Below are 17,723 nucleotides of genomic sequence, written 5' to 3' on the forward strand. Positions count from 1 at the left end.
ATCCCTATTTCTGTTCATCTTCCATGTCTTTGATGCTGCAACAAGCTATTTCCCATGAGGGGACTTTCATCTTATATAACCAATGCATAGAATTCATGCATTTCGAAAGTGATGTACGTAAATGTAGTTCATGCACACACTAGACATGTATGTTCCCGTGCTCATATTTCAGTATTTCCTTTAAAATGTGGCCTTGTGCATTTCCGTGTTGTCTATATGCTATATCAGTTTAAATGTTCCTACATGTGCCAGCTGAGTAAAAGCACTGTGGAGCAATATAAAGGAGATGGAAAAGTAAAAATTGCCCACATGTTTTACCTTTTCCTCCACATTTGGTTGAAGACGGCGCACAGTGCTTGAGTTTGAAGCTTAAAGACCCCTTGCAGAGTTCAGTCCAAAGCTGGACCTTTCCAAGGACATCACAGCACATGATATATTATGAGGAGAAGCAGCCTCTGCTTTTGAAAGCCTTCCCCATCTTTTTCATCTGGAAAGGGACAAAGATGGATCCATTTTCCAGCAGACATGATGTTGCGTGTTGCTGTGTGTCTGCATGGGGTACTATGGTAGTGCTTTTTCCATATTTCCATGGCCCTGAAGCTTTTCTGCTTATGTCACGCTATGGCTGGCTTCACACATTACAGAGACTCTTACTGCATGAGTGTAATAGCGAGGACAGTGTGTTATAGAAACCTGGTGATTATGACCTGCTGTGAACAGCTCACTCTCTCACACACACCACGTCGCTCCATCTCCCTCCCCTCTGTCTTTCTCTCGTGGCCACTTTGATCAAATCTGTGCTCTTACGTCCTTGACTGCTGCCCCCGATGCCTGACCCCTGCATTTGAAATTTCCCCGCTTATGTAAAAGTTTATGTAGATTAATGCCACAATTTATGCAGATTGAGTTTTTGCCACTCAGGCTTGAAGCACTAAAAGGTAGATGAGCGCTGACCTTCCCCGCTAACAGCTACGTGAGCTCTCACCGATTATCTCATAACTGCTACACAGTGTTAGTCCAGTGGCAGACAGAGAGATGGGGGGCAATTTCAGAATTCATATTGTTCCATTTTGAACTTTTTTTTTTAACAATGTCACTTAAAACAAGGCTGTCTTGTTGTAAAAATTGCATTTTGGAGGCTTAGTAGGTGCAGTTTGTGTCACAATGGATCGCATACAGACGTGATTGTCCCTTTAAAACGTATTGCTATCAAACTCAAACAAGTGGCAGCAGTGGCATCAAGCAGCCGTCTGTGTGTCGAGCCTCCACAGAGCCGTTCACTCGCATGTGGCAGCAGCGTTGCCGAAGTTGAACAGTCAAGTGTCATCAAGAGCAGTTTGCCATAGAAATGGGTCCATCTGAACGCAAACAAAGGGCTGGCATTTGTCTCGACCTGCTCCATGTAGGCTAAGTGTGCACTGGTCTGTCTGATACTGGAAAATGGCTCAATCTGAGCAGACAAAAGCAGGAGAGTATAGAGAGTAGACATTAAATGTCACTGGTATAACTTCCCCTGGCTTTGTAGGAGGGGAGAAGGTGTTACATTCAACTGTGACTTTCAGGTTGAACGTAGTACTAATATAGCAATGAGAGGGTAGAGTCAGGCTGAGGTTTTGGATGTAAAGGTATTTGTATTTTATGATCATTTTTTGCCTTCGCCTTCATTCTAAGTGAACATAGTATTTTTAGTTCCCTATAAAGAACTAGCAGAGCAACTTTCTGATGTCACATTGGAGGTCTGTTGCAGGTCTGTCCCCGCAAGTAGCTCCCTGTGGTGTTTCTGATGATCATACCGTTGCTTTTTTTTTTAAATTAAAGCCTCCATCAGGTCACCAACACTGTGCCTTTTTACACAAACACAAAGTGACCTGCCAGTCACACAGTTAAGACAAGGTGTCAGATGAAGTTAGTGCTGAAATTAGCTAAAAGCCCTGGCTGGGACTGAGGTCCTATTGGGAGAACAGCTGTTCCCTTTTCACTTTAACTCCTCTCTGCATGAATGTGTGTGTACTTAAAGCAAATGCATTTGTGTGTGTGTCTGCACACTATGTATATCTGTGGCAGCGTCCTGTGGTTGACCTGAGCAGTGTCTCTTCCGCCTTCTTTGATAAAGATGCTGCAGCCTACAGTAGCTTGGCAGCATGTCGGCGTGTCATGATGTTATCCCTGATGCCTCAGCCAGATGTTTACATTAGACCCATTTAACCTCCTAGTCTCAGGGCAACTGCGATGTTAAATTCAGATATTCAGAATCAAGCTAAAGCTCCCCAGAACAATAAAACACATTAAAGGTTCATTAGCAGTAGTTTATTTCAGGTTAAGCCACTTAAAACAAGAGCACATCTTCATTGCTTTCAGTCTGAGAGGCAACCTAAAGATGAGCTTTAGTGAAGGTGGGAGAATACTGGAAGGGGGGGTTCAAGTTGTGTTTGCATTAAAGGGGACCTATCATGCAAAATGCACTTTTGTACATTTTTTTATACATGAATATGTGTCCCCGGTGTGTCAGGGAACTCACCAAGTGTCAGAAAACACAACCCTCTCTCTTTTCCTCCATACCCAAATCTCTAAAAACGGGGCTGCAACGGAGCTGATTATTATTTGAATTTTTCTGACGTCAGAAAAGGGTTGCTCCGCCTATATGGGCAACTCTCCACCTATCAGGGGAATGAGAGACCGCTAGAAAGCGCTGGAGACGCTGTAGTATATATGCCAGGCCTGTAAGTGGCGCTGTAGTCTGCCACAAAAGCAGAATCAGCCCTTGCAAAAACAGGGCTGGAAAAGAGCAAATGAGGCATGGCTAAAATGCATGATCTGTTTGGTATTTTGAAAAAAAAACTTCACAGACATGTTTTATATAGGCATGGCCCTACAATATATGTTTCAAATATAGCATGATAGGTCCACTTTAAGTTTTTCAGTCACTGTGTGCACTTTGAATCAAACCCTATGAAAACTACACGACAACGACTACTACACTCGACTGCACTCTTGTCCTTGTGGGAAGTGTACTTACTATAAGAGACACATTGACAGATCCTCTTAAAGACACGTCATTGTTTGAAGTGTTGATGGAGTGAAAAGTTTTGCTCTGTCGCTGTTAAACGTATCAAAAAAGTATTACAGGCAAGCATTCAGTTTAGTTTTTTTTTACATTTTTATTCACAGCGATCTTTTCAAGAGCTTTACATTTCATTGTGGAAGTTACTTGTATATAAATGACTGAAGTTATACTTACTAAGGGCTGTGTGATCTGATCCTGTAAACCTCTGCCCCCCCCCCCCAGGCTCGGTCCTCCTGCAGCAGACTGATGGAAACGGGCACACTGCTTTGGATCTGACCTCTGAAACTACTCAGAGGGAGGAGCTTCTCCACAGCGCGCATGTCGGAGACTCAGCCCTGAGAAACTTCTCCACTGAAGTCTTGAACGTGCCCCTCCTGGAGGCTGCATCCTCTCTGCTGGCCAACCTCATCTTCACCTACCGGCGGGAGCAGGGTCTGCCTCACCATGGCGACAGTCTGAGCATCACGCTGGTCAGGGCCCTGGAGACACACTCCCCCCAAAAGGTGACTTCGGGCTGGACAGACCGGCGGGTGGTGAGGCTGGTGGAGGACGCAGAGACGCTGCTGGAGCTCGGCAGAGGGGGCTACCTGGGGCAAGTGTCTCAGGCAGTGAGAGAGTGCAAAGAAGAGAATACACTATTCCTAATGGAGATACTGGAGGATTTTAAGTATCGGGGGGAAATGCTTCTCGCTGATCTGTAAATCAGAAACAATGCACAACATATTGTAAAAGCTTGAAACATGAATGTGCAACATGTGGTTGAAATGCTAACAAAAGGGTATCTGTGTCTGTATCTGTTTTATTCAACAGTTTATAAGGATGAATAATATAAAGAGGCCTTTTCCTCCACAATAATTTGGCCTTCTCCTGTTTTCGGGTAAATGGGTTGGATGCTTTTCTTAATTTAGCAGTATTTTCATTTCTGCAATAGGTCATGGACCATACATTTATTATGTGTTCCTGAAAAGTGTATCTAAGTTGCAAGTTTTTTTATGGCTACATTTTTGTATAGTTTGTTACTACCTCAGGTTTTTGATATGTATATTTTTTTCACAGATTGATGTGCACTAATATTTATCACAAATAAAATAATTGTTCAAACATCTTGATGGCATTAAATCAGCAGGATGGTCAGGTTTTAGACAGCAATACATCGGGAGGAAATGGCTACTGCAGTGTAGGGCTAAAGGTGCTTTAACAAATGGAGTGGCTTCATGTGGGGGCTGTAATGAAAGAGAGAAACCAGTTCTGGCAGAAGTGGTCCCAGTCTGAGGCTCTGATGTGCACTCAGTGTCTCCGCCACACAGACAGCAGTGAGGAATGAGCCACTTCCTGAAGCTGAACATGAGTGAAGAAGGGGCTTAGGCCTGCTTGTTGGGGTGGGTCGAGTGGGCGGTGGAGCAACAGAGGTGAGGAGAAGGGATTTAAGATTTCAGACTGAGATAAATGGACATATATTTCCCTTGCTGCTACCAGTGTAGGCTGAGAAACGAGCTTGTTGAAGCAGAAAACACATTTTGCAATAATCCAGACACTCTGAAGATGATACAAAATATTTAATCTCATGTTCTTTTTCAAAATAAGCAACATACATCAGATGCATTTCATTTCTCAAACAGGAAATATACATCATATTTTCTTTTCCCACTCCTGACCAACCTATGTCTCAGCTCCTTATTTCTGTTCTTGGTCAGAACTGGGCACATGAAGATGAACAGGCAGGCAACGTTGCAGGCGGAAAAAGACAGATTTTATAAAATGAGGCAGGCATACACCTACTTTACAACACCAGACCATCAACAGGCATACTGTATAAAATACAAACATAAATTAAATAGTAAGCTTTGTACAATATTTAAAAAATAAATAGTCTCATTTTAACTTGGTGCAAATGAAAGTGCTTTTTTTCCCTTTACAGCTGTCAGTCTGATACATTCCGTTATATATTTTCTCTACATCATATAAAATAAAAACACTTTGGTTTGCTTGCAAACAGAGCTAAAATCCAATAATAAAAGGAAACGGTATTTGGATGCAATACCACACACTAGTCACTACAATTTGCTGAAAAATAACTACATACAGTAGTAGACACATACAGTACATATCAGGTATTCAAACAGTCCCTCCAGGCCTTCTAAAAAGCCATCCTTCACGAGACAGAGTGTGTTTGTTGAGGAGGCTATAATCAGTCTGAGACGCTGCTCTTAGGGGACAGTCTGTTATTGTCTTTCAAGTGGATTCCTCAAAACAAAATCAATGGCCCTCTGGAGTGACAGATCCAAGCCTGTTGATATTTAAGTATGGAGATGGATGGATAAAAGTGGAGTGGGGGGTACAGCCGATGGCAAGCAGACAGGCAGGGCGAGAGGATGACAAAATGGCAGAGAGGAGCTCTAGTTGTGGTGTGGAGGGGGGGGGGTTAGAGCAATACAGACAGACAGAGACAGACGAAGGGGGAGAGGGAACAAAAAGATGAAGAAGTGGGGGAGATGTAGGCAGGGATCAGTAGGATGAGGGGAGACCTCCTCAAATGTAGCCTGAGCTGTGATCTTTCAACAGATGCTCAGCAAGAAGCCCAGGAGACCGTCCCTTCAGACAGGGTCGCAACCCCGCTCTCTGACGAATGAGGGAACCGCAGAGAGAGCAAACGGAGAGAAGCAGGATGGGAAGAGGGATCTAGAATAGCATAAAACACACACACACATCCCGGACACCTCAGCCTAAGTCCCCTCAGAGCCTCGTCCTGTCACAGAGAGACTTGCTGCTCATCTAGCTGACGGCCCTCTACACCAGCGAACTCCACACCAAATAACAGCTGGCACTTCCGCTGCACCACACACACACACACACACACAGTTCTACATGCTGACACACATCGACTGAATCTAAGCATCAGTCTACAGCTGGAGGGGAGATACAATTGAAACACACACCGGCGCAGGGAAAAGCAATGTGTCTTTGATTGCATAAACGTGTGTACGCAAACACTCTTACATGCACAGTTCACATACACAAGGCTGTGTCTCTGGGAAGACGGATCAAAGTTGAGCTGTGGGCACAGGAGGTGGGGCAGATGGAGAGGGCGGCCAGCCTGGGGCACAGCATCACAGAGAGCATGTTTGTGTGAGTGTGTGTGCCTAAGAGGGAGAGAAAGTGCCTGCTCAAATGGGATCTTATGCTTTCATCTGTGAGCAAGTAGGTACAGTCTGTGTATGCGGAATCTCTTAAAGAAGCAGTGTATTCATGTTGTTGTTGTTTTTTTTAAGATGTCTGCATGCACATATGCGTGCGTTTGAGGGCTTTCTTGTGTGGCCGCTGAGGAAAACACACAGGGAGATGGGAGGAAAGGAGACCAGCCTTTCAAACCAGATTAGGGCTGTGGCTGCCTAAAGGCCTGGCGACACTCTGTAGTGACTGGGCGACATCTATATTAACACCATGACATCAGAAGGCCCTGTCAGTGGGCCCGCTGACGGACTGGCAGGGGATTTTGACGTTTTTAAAGGGTTACACAAGGCTAGTCTATATTATCTGGATAGGTGGCAGTGATAAAGGTTTGGGATAACTCACCAACTGTGTAATACTTAACAGTGTTTCCTTTGGGTATTATCTAATGATGATTATGTAATCACAATCTATTTTAGGAAGAACAGACTCACTGTACTTTAACTAATACCATTGTGGTTCCTGTTTTTGTGTGGGATTAATATCTTTAAAAGAGCACATTTGGCCATTGTTTTAAAGCACGGACAGATAGCATCACAAGCCTTCAGCCTGTTGGTCCAGGTTTGTGTTTGTGTAAAGGGACATATCTGGAGGCTACTACAATAATTGCTCATCAACTTGGCCGGCTGAGTTAAGTGGAAACAATCCAAATTACTGCCAGTGAACATAATATCATTACAGCATCCAAGAGAGAAAACCAAAGATACTTCAGTACAAAAACAATTAAAAAATATTACCAAAATCATTTAATAAATGAGCTAAAAACGAAACGTAAAAGTATATTGCAGAAAGTTAGTATAAGGCTTGTATAAACATGGATGCAGTAAAAATGTATTTTTGCGACGATATGTATAAATGCTTAAACTCGTTGTGTGACACTTGTCACTTGTGGCAAGCAGATGGACAGAGTCCTCCGAGCTGTCAGAGTGATGGAGAGAAGAAAAAGGGATTGGATCCCACGGCTGAGAAAAAGGTCAATCCATCCATCTTTCCAACTCAACATTTAAAATCAATCAAAATCCTAAAAGTGATAAGATTTTTTTTACTTGTCTTTTTTTCTACAAATATTACACTTCAGGAAACTGTACTGTATTGTAGTATACTGTACTGAACGCCATGAGGATTTAGAGACAGAAAAAAAGGTTTAAGAGAAGAACATAGAAAAGGAAAAAAAGGAAAGATAGCTGAGCCGATGTGGTCCAGGCTTCCTCTGCTCCTCAGTGTCCAGTTATAGACCATGAGAAGAAAAGTGGAGAAAAGAAGAGAAGCGTCGGTGGGCGGACAGAGTCATTTTAGTCATCTACCCGGGGTTATTTTTCTTCCTTTTATTTGGACTGGGATTGGGATCCAGTTTCAGCTCTCGGTACTGCACCTGTTAAAACACACAGAAACACACACACACCACCCGGTCAGGTGGAAAGAGCAAAGGATGCTTGAATAGCACAGAAACCCTCCAGAGGCTCTCTGAGTCCAGCTGTGTGGAACAGTGGCCTCAGGGAAGGGATTACACAATGATTACAACACACACACACACACACACACACACACACACACACACACACACACACACACACACACACACACACACACACACACACACACACACACACACGGTTCAAAGCTCCAAATACACAGACGCACACAAATACAAACGTACTTCCGCAGATGTGGGACAGTGGCCTAAGGGAAGGGATCACACAAACAAACAGAGAACAGGGCAAGGCCTCATGGGAAAGCTTGGAGAGACAACACAGTCATCTCAGTATGGCAGGATGGTTCTGAGAGGAAGTGCAGAGAGATGGGAGGAAGACAGAAGATAGTGAAAACAAACTCTAACCCTATTCAAAGTCTGTGTTGGCTGCTAGTTGTGGTGACTACAGTATCACCATGCAATCATGTGTATCACATGTAGCTTGATAGTTTAACCTTATTCTGCATGGCTAAACAGAAACACCATTTTAAACTCTCAGTTCATGTGCAATTTAATTAAGAGACGCCACCTGGCTGTAACTTGATTTTTAACAGACATATGAGACTGATATCAATAAAGCAAAACATTAAAAAAAACTGATGGTTTAATGTCATTTAATAACTACTTTTGCATCACAAAAAGGATATTTTAGTGGCAAATTGTAATCCTTTAAAATGTGCTCAGCATCATCACTGACTGTCACCCATTTATTCCAAAGGGGTCTGATTCCCACTTCATGTGATGCATTGCAGAGATGGTGAGCAGAGTTTAGAAAGGAGCTGCTGCTAAGTGATGGACACTCTGACGCAACAGCATCACAGGGGCTGAGCGTCAACAACCAGAGACTGTCACTCTGGCAGTCTCTCACTTTCAGATGTGTGTGCATGCACACACAAATACAGTCGCTAGCCTAGACAGATTCAAGACACTGACAAGCACTAGCCACTGAATCAGAATACTAATAGAAAGAAAAAACAAGACTTAACAGTCACAGCACCAAAGAGCCAGTGTCGTCTGTGGGATCCTTCCTAGGCTGATGTACTGTAGGCTACTCTGCTGTCTGACTGACTGACACCCTCTCTGATTCTCCAGGCAGACAACAAACTGACGTCAGTATGGTTTCACTGTTCTGTCTCGTGGTGGGTCTGTCTGCTGTGGACGGGAACAGCAGCGTGTCTCAGCACTGGCTGGGAACGCGCCTTTATCATCCATCTTCTACTGGTTCCCACTGTCGCTTCAATGACGCCTCCCAGTATCCTCTGCCTGATTCAGTGTTTACAAATCTGAGATGCAAAGAGGCTGTGCTCACCAGTGAAGACACATGCAGACACATATGAATACCTGCAAGGAGAATGTACCAACATACACACACACACACATCGGCACTTTCCACATCATGCAGACACACAAAACCCTGCCACTGCGGTATCATTAAAATCTCATAGACATCCACTGACTGTACACACACATACAGTACAATGGGGTTGTTCAGTTCCTCAGCGGTGGTCACCGATGTCTCGTTACGGTGCTTACAGAGCGGTTAGGCCAGCATGTGTTGCTCTGTACGCCTCACTAGGCAGCCAGACTGCACTGATACAGATCTGAATACTCCTCACAGTCCACAAGGCAAACTAACATCCTTCTAAACAGCTGTACAAATAAAAAACGGTTAGTTGGATACAGTGAGAGAGAAGAGAGTCTGACAAGATATGAGAAAATAATCCAGGTGGAGAAAACAAGGGTGGAGAGGAATGATGGGAAGCGAGATAAAGACGGGACAAAAATAGATAGGAAGATGAAGGGAGGAAAGGGCAGAGGGCGGGACAAACCAACAGAAGAGACAGGAGGAAAAACAAAGGGTGAAGAAGAGACTGGTTGAGAGAAAGGGAGATCTGCGGACACTCGGGTGATGACAGATACTGTTCTCATGTGGGTGTGGATCCTTTTATAGCCCTGCCAACTAAAGCAGACAACGGAGCAAAAACCCAGGGGACAGAGAGGGTTTTATATGGCCCCATCTGTGTGTGTATTTGTGTGTGTTTTTGGGTATGTGTGTGTGCAGTGGTAGTTGGTTAGGGGACCATGACAGTCCTGGCAGAGTGCCCACTTTGACTGGGATTAATGACGGTTGTGCGTCAATGGATGAACAAGTAAAAAATGGTTGAATGATTTCATTCACACGACCGAACGAGTAATCTGCATGTAGCGCCATATAAGAATGTCCCTTAATATCAAATAATTGCTAGCATATTCACAAAACAATTCCCCTTATTAAAAACGTTTTCCATATGCAACTCATTCTCACTCGTCGTTTACTTTCAACTTTAAGCTAGCTTCTGTGGATCCAAAAGTAGGACAGGTTTTGTGCGGGATCACTGGCTGTTGGTTGTCCCATTACGCGGCCAAACGCCTACAGCAGCAAAAAGGAACACGGCAATTTAATTCTGTGTGTTGACATTCCTGTCCAAACAAAACTATTTGTGAGTGCAGAAAAACAAAGAAAAGTTTGCATGTCAGTAAAAAGTAGGGTTTTGTTTCTCATGAAGTGTAGCGAAGGGGACCGACACAAACAAAGGGTGCAAGAAAAAAACAATATCTCAATCAAACAGGAGTTTTCTCTGTGAAGAGCTGCCAGCCGAGAGAAATGGGGCTCATGCGTCACAGGTTCGATTCCACCTCACAGGTGACAGGTGCCTGCCTGATGCTATACCCTTGGCTCCCCCGCTCACCTCACCTAATAACTCACACAAGCACACAGCAGCACACACAGGCACCAAACCCATGCTGACAACAAGAGCTAGTTAAAGTCAAAAAGAGAAGAAAAGGCAGAGGAGGCGAGGAGAAAGTGGGACGTTAGCAAAATAAAAGAAACTGGAATTGGGTGAAAGTAAAAAGTGTGGTAATGCGGCGAGCACATAAGCAATTTGGTAGCGCGAGTGGGGAGCTTAAAGGGAACATCAACAGGAGAGGCAGTGGGTAAAGACCCAGCGCTGCTCAAAGGGCTGCTCCACCCTCGCTCCTCTCCCAAATGTTGACAGTACAAGTGCAAAACAGGCTTTGAAGTGTGCTCTGCCGAAGGGGCGCCGTGTACCGTGCTTCGTTTAACGGTGTTACCCACAAAGCAACCCGGGACCTGCTCCTCTCTCACTGTCTCTCATTCTTTCTCTCCCTCTCACATTGAACCTTTGACTGTGTTTTGATGATGCCAGTGTGGGCAGACAGACACGGCGAAACACAGGTGGGTGGGTGACAGTGAGAGGGAGAAAAAAGCAAATAGGCGAGTAAATAAATAAAGTCAAAAAAAGCAAAGGAGCAGTATTTTTAATGATACAATGTTATTCTGTTTTGTATCCCTTTCCACAGAGCACAAACCTCAGTGGGTTTCATCTCATGTGACGCCTAATGGAGCATAAGGGTTATTAAATGTTGCCGGGGAAACACTATTGTGTAGAGTTCACACATCTGCAGATCGGAGGATTCAGCAACGTCTTTTGCTGGGAAAGAAAAGGCATGTGAAGGAGACATAAATCAATGAGCAAAAGTTTGCCTATTAGCTGCTTTGGCACGACACATACTGTACTGAAAAGTGACTAGTTAGACTCTTTCAGTGAAATGTTTAAATGTATCACAAAAGTAGGGAAGGACAAAGCGGTGGAGAGAGAGACCACTGCTAGATGTAAGTGATGACATCTGGCAACGTTTCAACCTTTAACTATCATGCCTTTAGCCCCTGTGTGTCCAGTGAGGTTTCTTCCCCAACATAAATGTTGTCTAAAAATATTAACCCGACTCCCCACTGCTCATTAGGCGCTAAATTGGAATTCATGCTTATTTTTGTACTGGGGGTTTGATCCAGCTCCTTTACACCGATCATAAAGGGCCACTTGGCATGCTAATTGCCTTGGCCCTACTTACGCACTCCCTCGCTCACATGGCTAATGGTGTCGTAAAACATACTAGTGTACTGACACCTTCCAAACGCCAGGTAGGGAATACTTAGCACTATAAAGGTGCTCAGTTTGGCCTCGTTTAAAAGGACATGAAGGATTCCCTGATAATGACCATAACGATAGCTTACGCTGGTAAAAAAATACAAACCACATACAAGGAACTGCTTCCCAGAGAGGGACAGTGACTCCTTCACACACACATGCATTACATACCATGCCAGCCTTTTACATTGCTAGTCACAGGGAGACATAATAATTTAAGTTAACTGTTCAGGTGGTAAAAAAGGTAACTCTGCCTGTTGCTGCCTCCATGCACCACTGGGGATTTCGTTTTTAAAGGGTGTTTGACAGTGCTGTTAGGGGCCCAGTGTCATTGATTTAAACAGCTTGTTTGCAAGACCAAAGTTCCTTCCGTTAATGGTACAACCAAAGAGGGTTGTTTGCTAAATGTAAAGTTTCTTTTATGAACCCTGTTTGATTAAAAAGATGAGAAAACTGTGAGAGGTCAAAGACTGTTCCACAGTTACTGGGGTGCCGTACAGCGACATACATTATGACTGTGGCCCAGTGTGGATGCCCTTTGTATATAAAGTCATTATAACCTCATCAGTTCTTGCTGCACTGAAGCACCTCTAAATGATGCGGAACACCGCACTGAAACACACACATGCACTACTGCTGAGAGAGCATGTGTGTGTGTGTTTATGTGTGTGTGTTAGGTCACACAAGGGCCCTGAAATAGCACTTCATTAGTCATCCAGGGTATCAGGCATAGTGGGTCCCTGCACCAATGCCAGTGGGTGCCATGGCCACGTGCCTGTGAGGGTACGCTCCATTTGGACCCCAGCACCTCTCTGCATCATGCAAGAGCCTAAAGGGCTTGATCCCAATGGACAGCTTTGACCCAGTAAGGTGGGAGCAGGCAATGAGGTGAAGCCAGCACCGCAGGCAGCTGTGGGACGCACCGCAGAGCAGAACGTTCTGGTCTGTTTTTAGCCAACGACCGCTGAGCGGGGTGTCTTCACAGGAAATTAACCTTTGGATTCAGTGAGAAAGTGATCAGCGTCGGTCTCGGTTCTTTATCAGCTGACAGAGCAGCAGATCTAAACTTCACTGGCCTAATCTTATTGATACAAACAAGACTTCCCTACACTAAATAAACAAACCAGTTGATAAATCAACTCCATTTTTTGTTATATCCTGAATCATCTCCCTTTTTCTGTACTTCCGTCCTTATCTTTCCTCCCCTGAAATCTATTCTTTCCCCTTTCCCCTGGTCTTTCACCCTCATTACTCGGTAAGCCTCCAAACTGTCAGAGAAACCTGGCAACAATTACCATTCCGACAGCTGCAGCAATAACTGTTACAGTAGCACTTACAGTATTACTTATACAGTAGGCACAACTCCAGCAGCACGGGCACCAGACCAGAGCAGCATGCCGGCCCCCACCTTCCCCAGCCAGCAGGCCCTCATTAGGGGCCTTGTAAAGGCCTTATACCTGCCGGGCCTGGGCCCCTTCACCGCTCTGCTCCTCCAGGCTCCAGGTGTGTAAGGTGGCTGCACTTCACCAGAGGGGACAGCTTGGGCTCATTTAAGCCGATGGCTACCTGCCTAGTGCCTACTGTTGCAGCAGGCCCCAGTAAACTCTGAAACTGTAAAACTGCACGGGGCCGAAAGGGGAAAAGACGGGGGGTTGGCGGGGGTGTGTAGGGGAGCAAGGATTATGACCCTGTAAAGATGAAAGAGGTTGCGGCAACAAGCGATCAAAGAGGAAGTGTGTCAGTGCTGATGTGGCAGGGGATTGGTCGTATCAGAGGCCCTGGTTCGTTCAGCCGTGTGTGTGTGTGTGTGTGTGTGTGTGTGTGTGTGTGTGTGTGTGTGGTTGTGTGTGTGTGTTGTGTGTGTGTGTGTGTGTGTGTGTGGTGTGTTGTGTGTGGTGTGGTGTGTGTGTGTGTGTGTGTGTGGTGTGTGTGTGTGTGTGTGTGTGTGTGTGTGTGTGTGTGTGTGTTCATGGGCATGTGTATTGAACTCAGCACAGCAGGGCTTAACGGCCACAGCGGACACCATCGGTGCTGGATAACACAACGACTTTCACAAGCTGCCGCTTAATTGCAGTTTAAACTGCACTCCATCCTGAACAGCACAGCACGTTACTGTTAACAGACACACACACCTATATTTTAACTAACGAAGCATCTGTAGTCTTCAGCCACAAAGTTAATCTGATCTCACGGTTAATGTAGAAGCAAAACCGCATGGGGCTGGTTAACTGTTGGTTTACACTCTGTTCCAATTACTAGCATAGCTGGGAAACAACAGCTAACTGTTATTGTGTGGGAGTGTGTGTATGAAGTCAATCAACCTAGTTATGTGCTGGCCACTAAACTCACTTAACCTCGTTATCTTATTACACGGCTCCAGTTATGTATGTGGAAATTGAATTATACTAGGAAGCTATTACTAGGAAAACACAGGAACGACTTTGAAACAATAAGATCAGATGTCTGCGTGGCCAGTCAGTTCACCCTGCTGAAAAAGTACAACAGTGAGGTGCCAATAGCTGAGAGGAGGAGAAAAGAGACAGAGACCAGGAGATAATAAAAGGAGCCCTCACCCTTGCCTGTGGACAGAACTGACAGATGTGTGGTCAGAAAGATATGAAAGATGAAACAGAAATGAAAAAGGAAAGTTCACCCACCACTTGTACATCTGAGGGCACTCTGGACAGAAAGTCTAGCAGCTCGTTGTTATCAATGGTGTAAGGGTCTCGCAGCTTCTTGGTGAATTTATTCACCCCTGAAGAGAGAGAAAAACGATCAGGGCAGGAAGGGAAGAGTCTGGAAAGATAGATAGACAGCACCTACTGTCTGTTGTACACGTTTTTTAAAGTCTTTATGGTTGTTGTGCTCGCTGAAGATATGTATTGATTGTGCTTTTCTCCCAAATACAATGCATGAAAAGGAGCATGGGACATTCAAATGGCATTGCTCCGCCACAGATTTAATAAAGTACTGTATTCAAACTACACATTTAAAATGTTACAGCTAATATTTCTGCTACATGCAATAAAAATAAAACATTTTTACATTAGCTCACCCCAAGCTAGCACAATGTATCGCAGAGGAATGTAGTAGATGAGGATGGTGGCGGCTCCGAAAGCCACAATGGCCAGCCAGCTTAAGAAAGGCACAGTCCAGTTAAATGTGCTGAAAAGAGAGATGGAAAGGGAGTTCATTAGAAGATATGGCAAAGCTTAGTGGAGCAAAACACTCTGAGAAAGTCTTACAGGTCAGCATTACACTGTGAAAATGGTGTCAATAGAATTCACACTATATAATCAGTCAAATGCGCTAAACTTTGCGGATACACAGGTCACAAGTGTGTCAGCTTGATTTAAAATGTTTTTACCTTTGCCCAAAAAGGAACATGTAGCCTGTCTTTTTTTATCGCATCTTTTAATTAAGACTAAATTCCCTGCCTTCCCTGTGCTCTGTATGGATCTATTCAGAAGTGAGGATCTCTGTGTATGCAGAAGCCTACAGTGTATAAATGGTTTTGTGTGTGTGTGCATGTGCAGTGATGTGTTTAATCTAGTATGTACATGATTCAGTTAAGAGGTCATACAGGGTTAAGTGAGATGTGATGGGCATAAAGACAGGCAGCCTGTGTTTGTCTCTCGGGGCTGGGTGTCACGCTGGCAGCCTTTCCTGAGAGCAACGCAGTTATACTCAGTTAGGCTGGCAACAGGAAGCGGGGCAACCTGGCATTGCAGAAAAAACACTGGGACAAGCAGAGCGGAGCAAAGCGGGCCCGATGCCGAGGAGCGGGCTTACGACTCACTTCTTTATCCTCTCGCCATAGGAGGCCACTTCATCCAGTGCATTCTGCACACTGATGCACACGTCCTGAATGGCATAAAGCTTGTTCATGAAGCCCTTTCTCTCCGAGTCCTGCAAGAGGACAGATAGAGATGTAAGCGAGGGAGAAAGAAAGCGTGGTTTGAGGGGGAGAGAGAGAGATGGAGACAGTGAAGAGAGGGAAGGAGAGAGAGAAAAGAGGAGAGACAAGATAGAGGCTGGGCACAGGCATCTTTGTGAAAACAATACATTTTAAATAGCGTCAAAGATTTGGGGTGGGGAGCCAAATCACCGGATATCCTGCATGAACTGACGGAGTGCTTTCATTCCAGGCAGTAATAAAGATACAAAGTCGGCAGAACAAATCAAAATGCTCATACTGGAACATTTGAATATGTGAATAGAGAGGCAGAATTAACTGAAAGCCGAATAGATACATCAATCTTTGGGCGCTATTTCTTTCTCTCTCTCTCTCTGCTGCTGCCAAGACAGCCTTGAAGACCGGGCAGAGCCCTCTTTTGTTCGGCTGGCTGGCACACTGTGATGATGTCACCAGCCGTGACATCATTAACATCCTTATTAAACGTCGTCACCCACCATGAAGAGCTTTTCCTTTTCAACTTTTGATGGTTGAGAACTTGAGAATACTGTGAGGAGCGGGGAAAGAAACCACAAACTAAGCAGGCAATCTGAAATCTACAATCCCCCCTCTTACTGAAACAAAGTGAAGAATTGAAGAAGTCATGCAACAGTCAACGAGCTGCCTGCTGACTGACTGACAGGCAGGGACAGGATGGATCTGGACAGAATGAGGTGACAGAGAGGGATGGAGAGCCGTTGGCTGAGTGAGGACATCAACACGCAGACCGGTTGTGGCTGGATGTGAGTGGTGGGCATGCTTAGGAGACAGGACGGGGGGTAAAGCAAGAAGAGGATCTGCTTTCAGGAAAAAAGAGTTAGGATGAGGACAATAAAGCAATTAGAGACCTCACCTATAAGATAATCATGTTTCAGTGATTATAAGTTATGTTTTTCAGGGGAGGGTTAGGGGTTTCTACCTTATTTCTTCACCCTATTGTTGGAAGTATTTGTTCAATAAATGAGATTCAGTTAAGAAAGAATCATAAAGCTGTAAAACATTTTAAAAAAGGATACTGTATTACACAGCTGTTAGAAGAACTTACGTTAATCAACCCAAAACGGAAATGTTTAAAAAGGAACCAAAAGAGTATGGCACAAGCCAAAATGGCCACCAAACATTTCTCTATGTCAGAGAAACAGCACGTATAGCAATGGCTGTGTTATTGATGAAGATGGATGGGCCTTGTTGGATTAGAGAAGTAAAACTCAGAATAATCCTCACCATTATACCCAAAGATGACAGGGAAGCAGGCGAAGACACGAAACCAAACCTCCAGGACCCAAGAGCCCTTTACCACATTTCGCTCCTTGAGGCAAAGCTCACCACAATCGTCCCTTTGAGACCCAAAACTACAACCCACCTCCCTCTGCCCCATAACCCACCTCTTCTTTTTACTCTCCATCCAGGATCAGATAATGTGAAAAATGAACCATGGAGCAGCCAGGGAGACCACATGGCCTCCTCGGTAAAAACCACACAAGACAAATAGATATAATTAGACGGCGTCCCTGGGTTATTTTTCTTCGCAAATATTTTACAAGACTCCCTTTCTTTCTTCCTCTGTTCCTCCTCCTCTTCTCAGTCTTTTTCTTTAGAGTCCATCTGTTTTTCATTGCTCTGTCAAACAAACCCCAAACGCAGGGTCTATTGTGTTGGCCTGGGTTAGGCCGAGCCGAGCCGGGCTGGGCCGGGTCAGGCCGATTTATTTTCGGGAGTGTTTGAGCGCCAGGGGAGTGGTGTGAGAGAGCGGGCGGGGGTGGAGAGGATAGATCAGAGGTCATTGGAGAATAAACCATTGCCACATGCCCCTCGGACTGCGGCCTGACTCGTATTTCCTGTCTTCAAACACGGCTCAGGGAGGCGGGAGGTAGCAATAACACAGAGGGCCACGGAGAACCTTGTTTTCCCAGCTTCCCCGCACACTGCGCACATATGGAGCCAGGCAACCTGTTCTTATAATGGAACCTAATATGCACACAAACACACACGCACACACACCCTACAGCTATT

At 44.8% G+C, this 17,723-nt stretch overlaps 2 protein-coding genes across 10 annotated transcripts in view; one reads left to right on the forward strand and one right to left on the reverse strand.

The window, feature by feature from the left end:
- The window catches only part of slf1 (SMC5-SMC6 complex localization factor 1), a 28,326-nt gene extending 24,158 nt beyond the window's left edge, over positions 1–4,168 (forward strand). For 3 of the 4 annotated variants that reach the window (XM_034117777.1, XM_034117779.1, XM_034117778.1), the window contains one exon: positions 3,287–4,168. In XM_034117777.1, the coding sequence (XP_033973668.1) occupies positions 3,287–3,765 (479 nt within the window). In that variant the 3' untranslated portion in view covers positions 3,766–4,168. The remainder of the gene's footprint in view (positions 1–3,286) is intronic. The other variant, XM_034117780.1, reaches the window with a different exon arrangement.
- A 411-nt stretch (positions 4,169–4,579) lies between these two features.
- The window catches only part of mctp1a (multiple C2 domains, transmembrane 1a), a 127,083-nt gene continuing 113,939 nt past the window's right edge, over positions 4,580–17,723 (reverse strand). For 3 of the 6 annotated variants that reach the window (XM_034118745.1, XM_034118746.1, XM_034118743.1), the window contains 4 exons: positions 15,555–15,664; positions 14,811–14,920; positions 14,413–14,510; positions 10,041–10,173 (listed from right to left, as the gene is read on the reverse strand). In XM_034118745.1, coding sequence (XP_033974636.1) covers positions 10,093–10,173; positions 14,413–14,510; positions 14,811–14,920; positions 15,555–15,664 — 399 coding nt within the window. In that variant the 3' untranslated portion in view covers positions 10,041–10,092. Of the gene's footprint in view, positions 7,665–10,040; positions 10,174–14,412; positions 14,511–14,810; positions 14,921–15,554; positions 15,665–17,723 lie in introns of those variants that run through there. The other 3 variants (XM_034118750.1, XM_034118747.1, XM_034118744.1) reach the window with 2 other exon arrangements.

Source organism: Trematomus bernacchii, unplaced genomic scaffold (assembly GCF_902827165.1).
Source record: "Trematomus bernacchii unplaced genomic scaffold, fTreBer1.1, whole genome shotgun sequence".
NCBI classification, from domain to species: domain Eukaryota; kingdom Metazoa; phylum Chordata; class Actinopteri; order Perciformes; family Nototheniidae; genus Trematomus; species Trematomus bernacchii.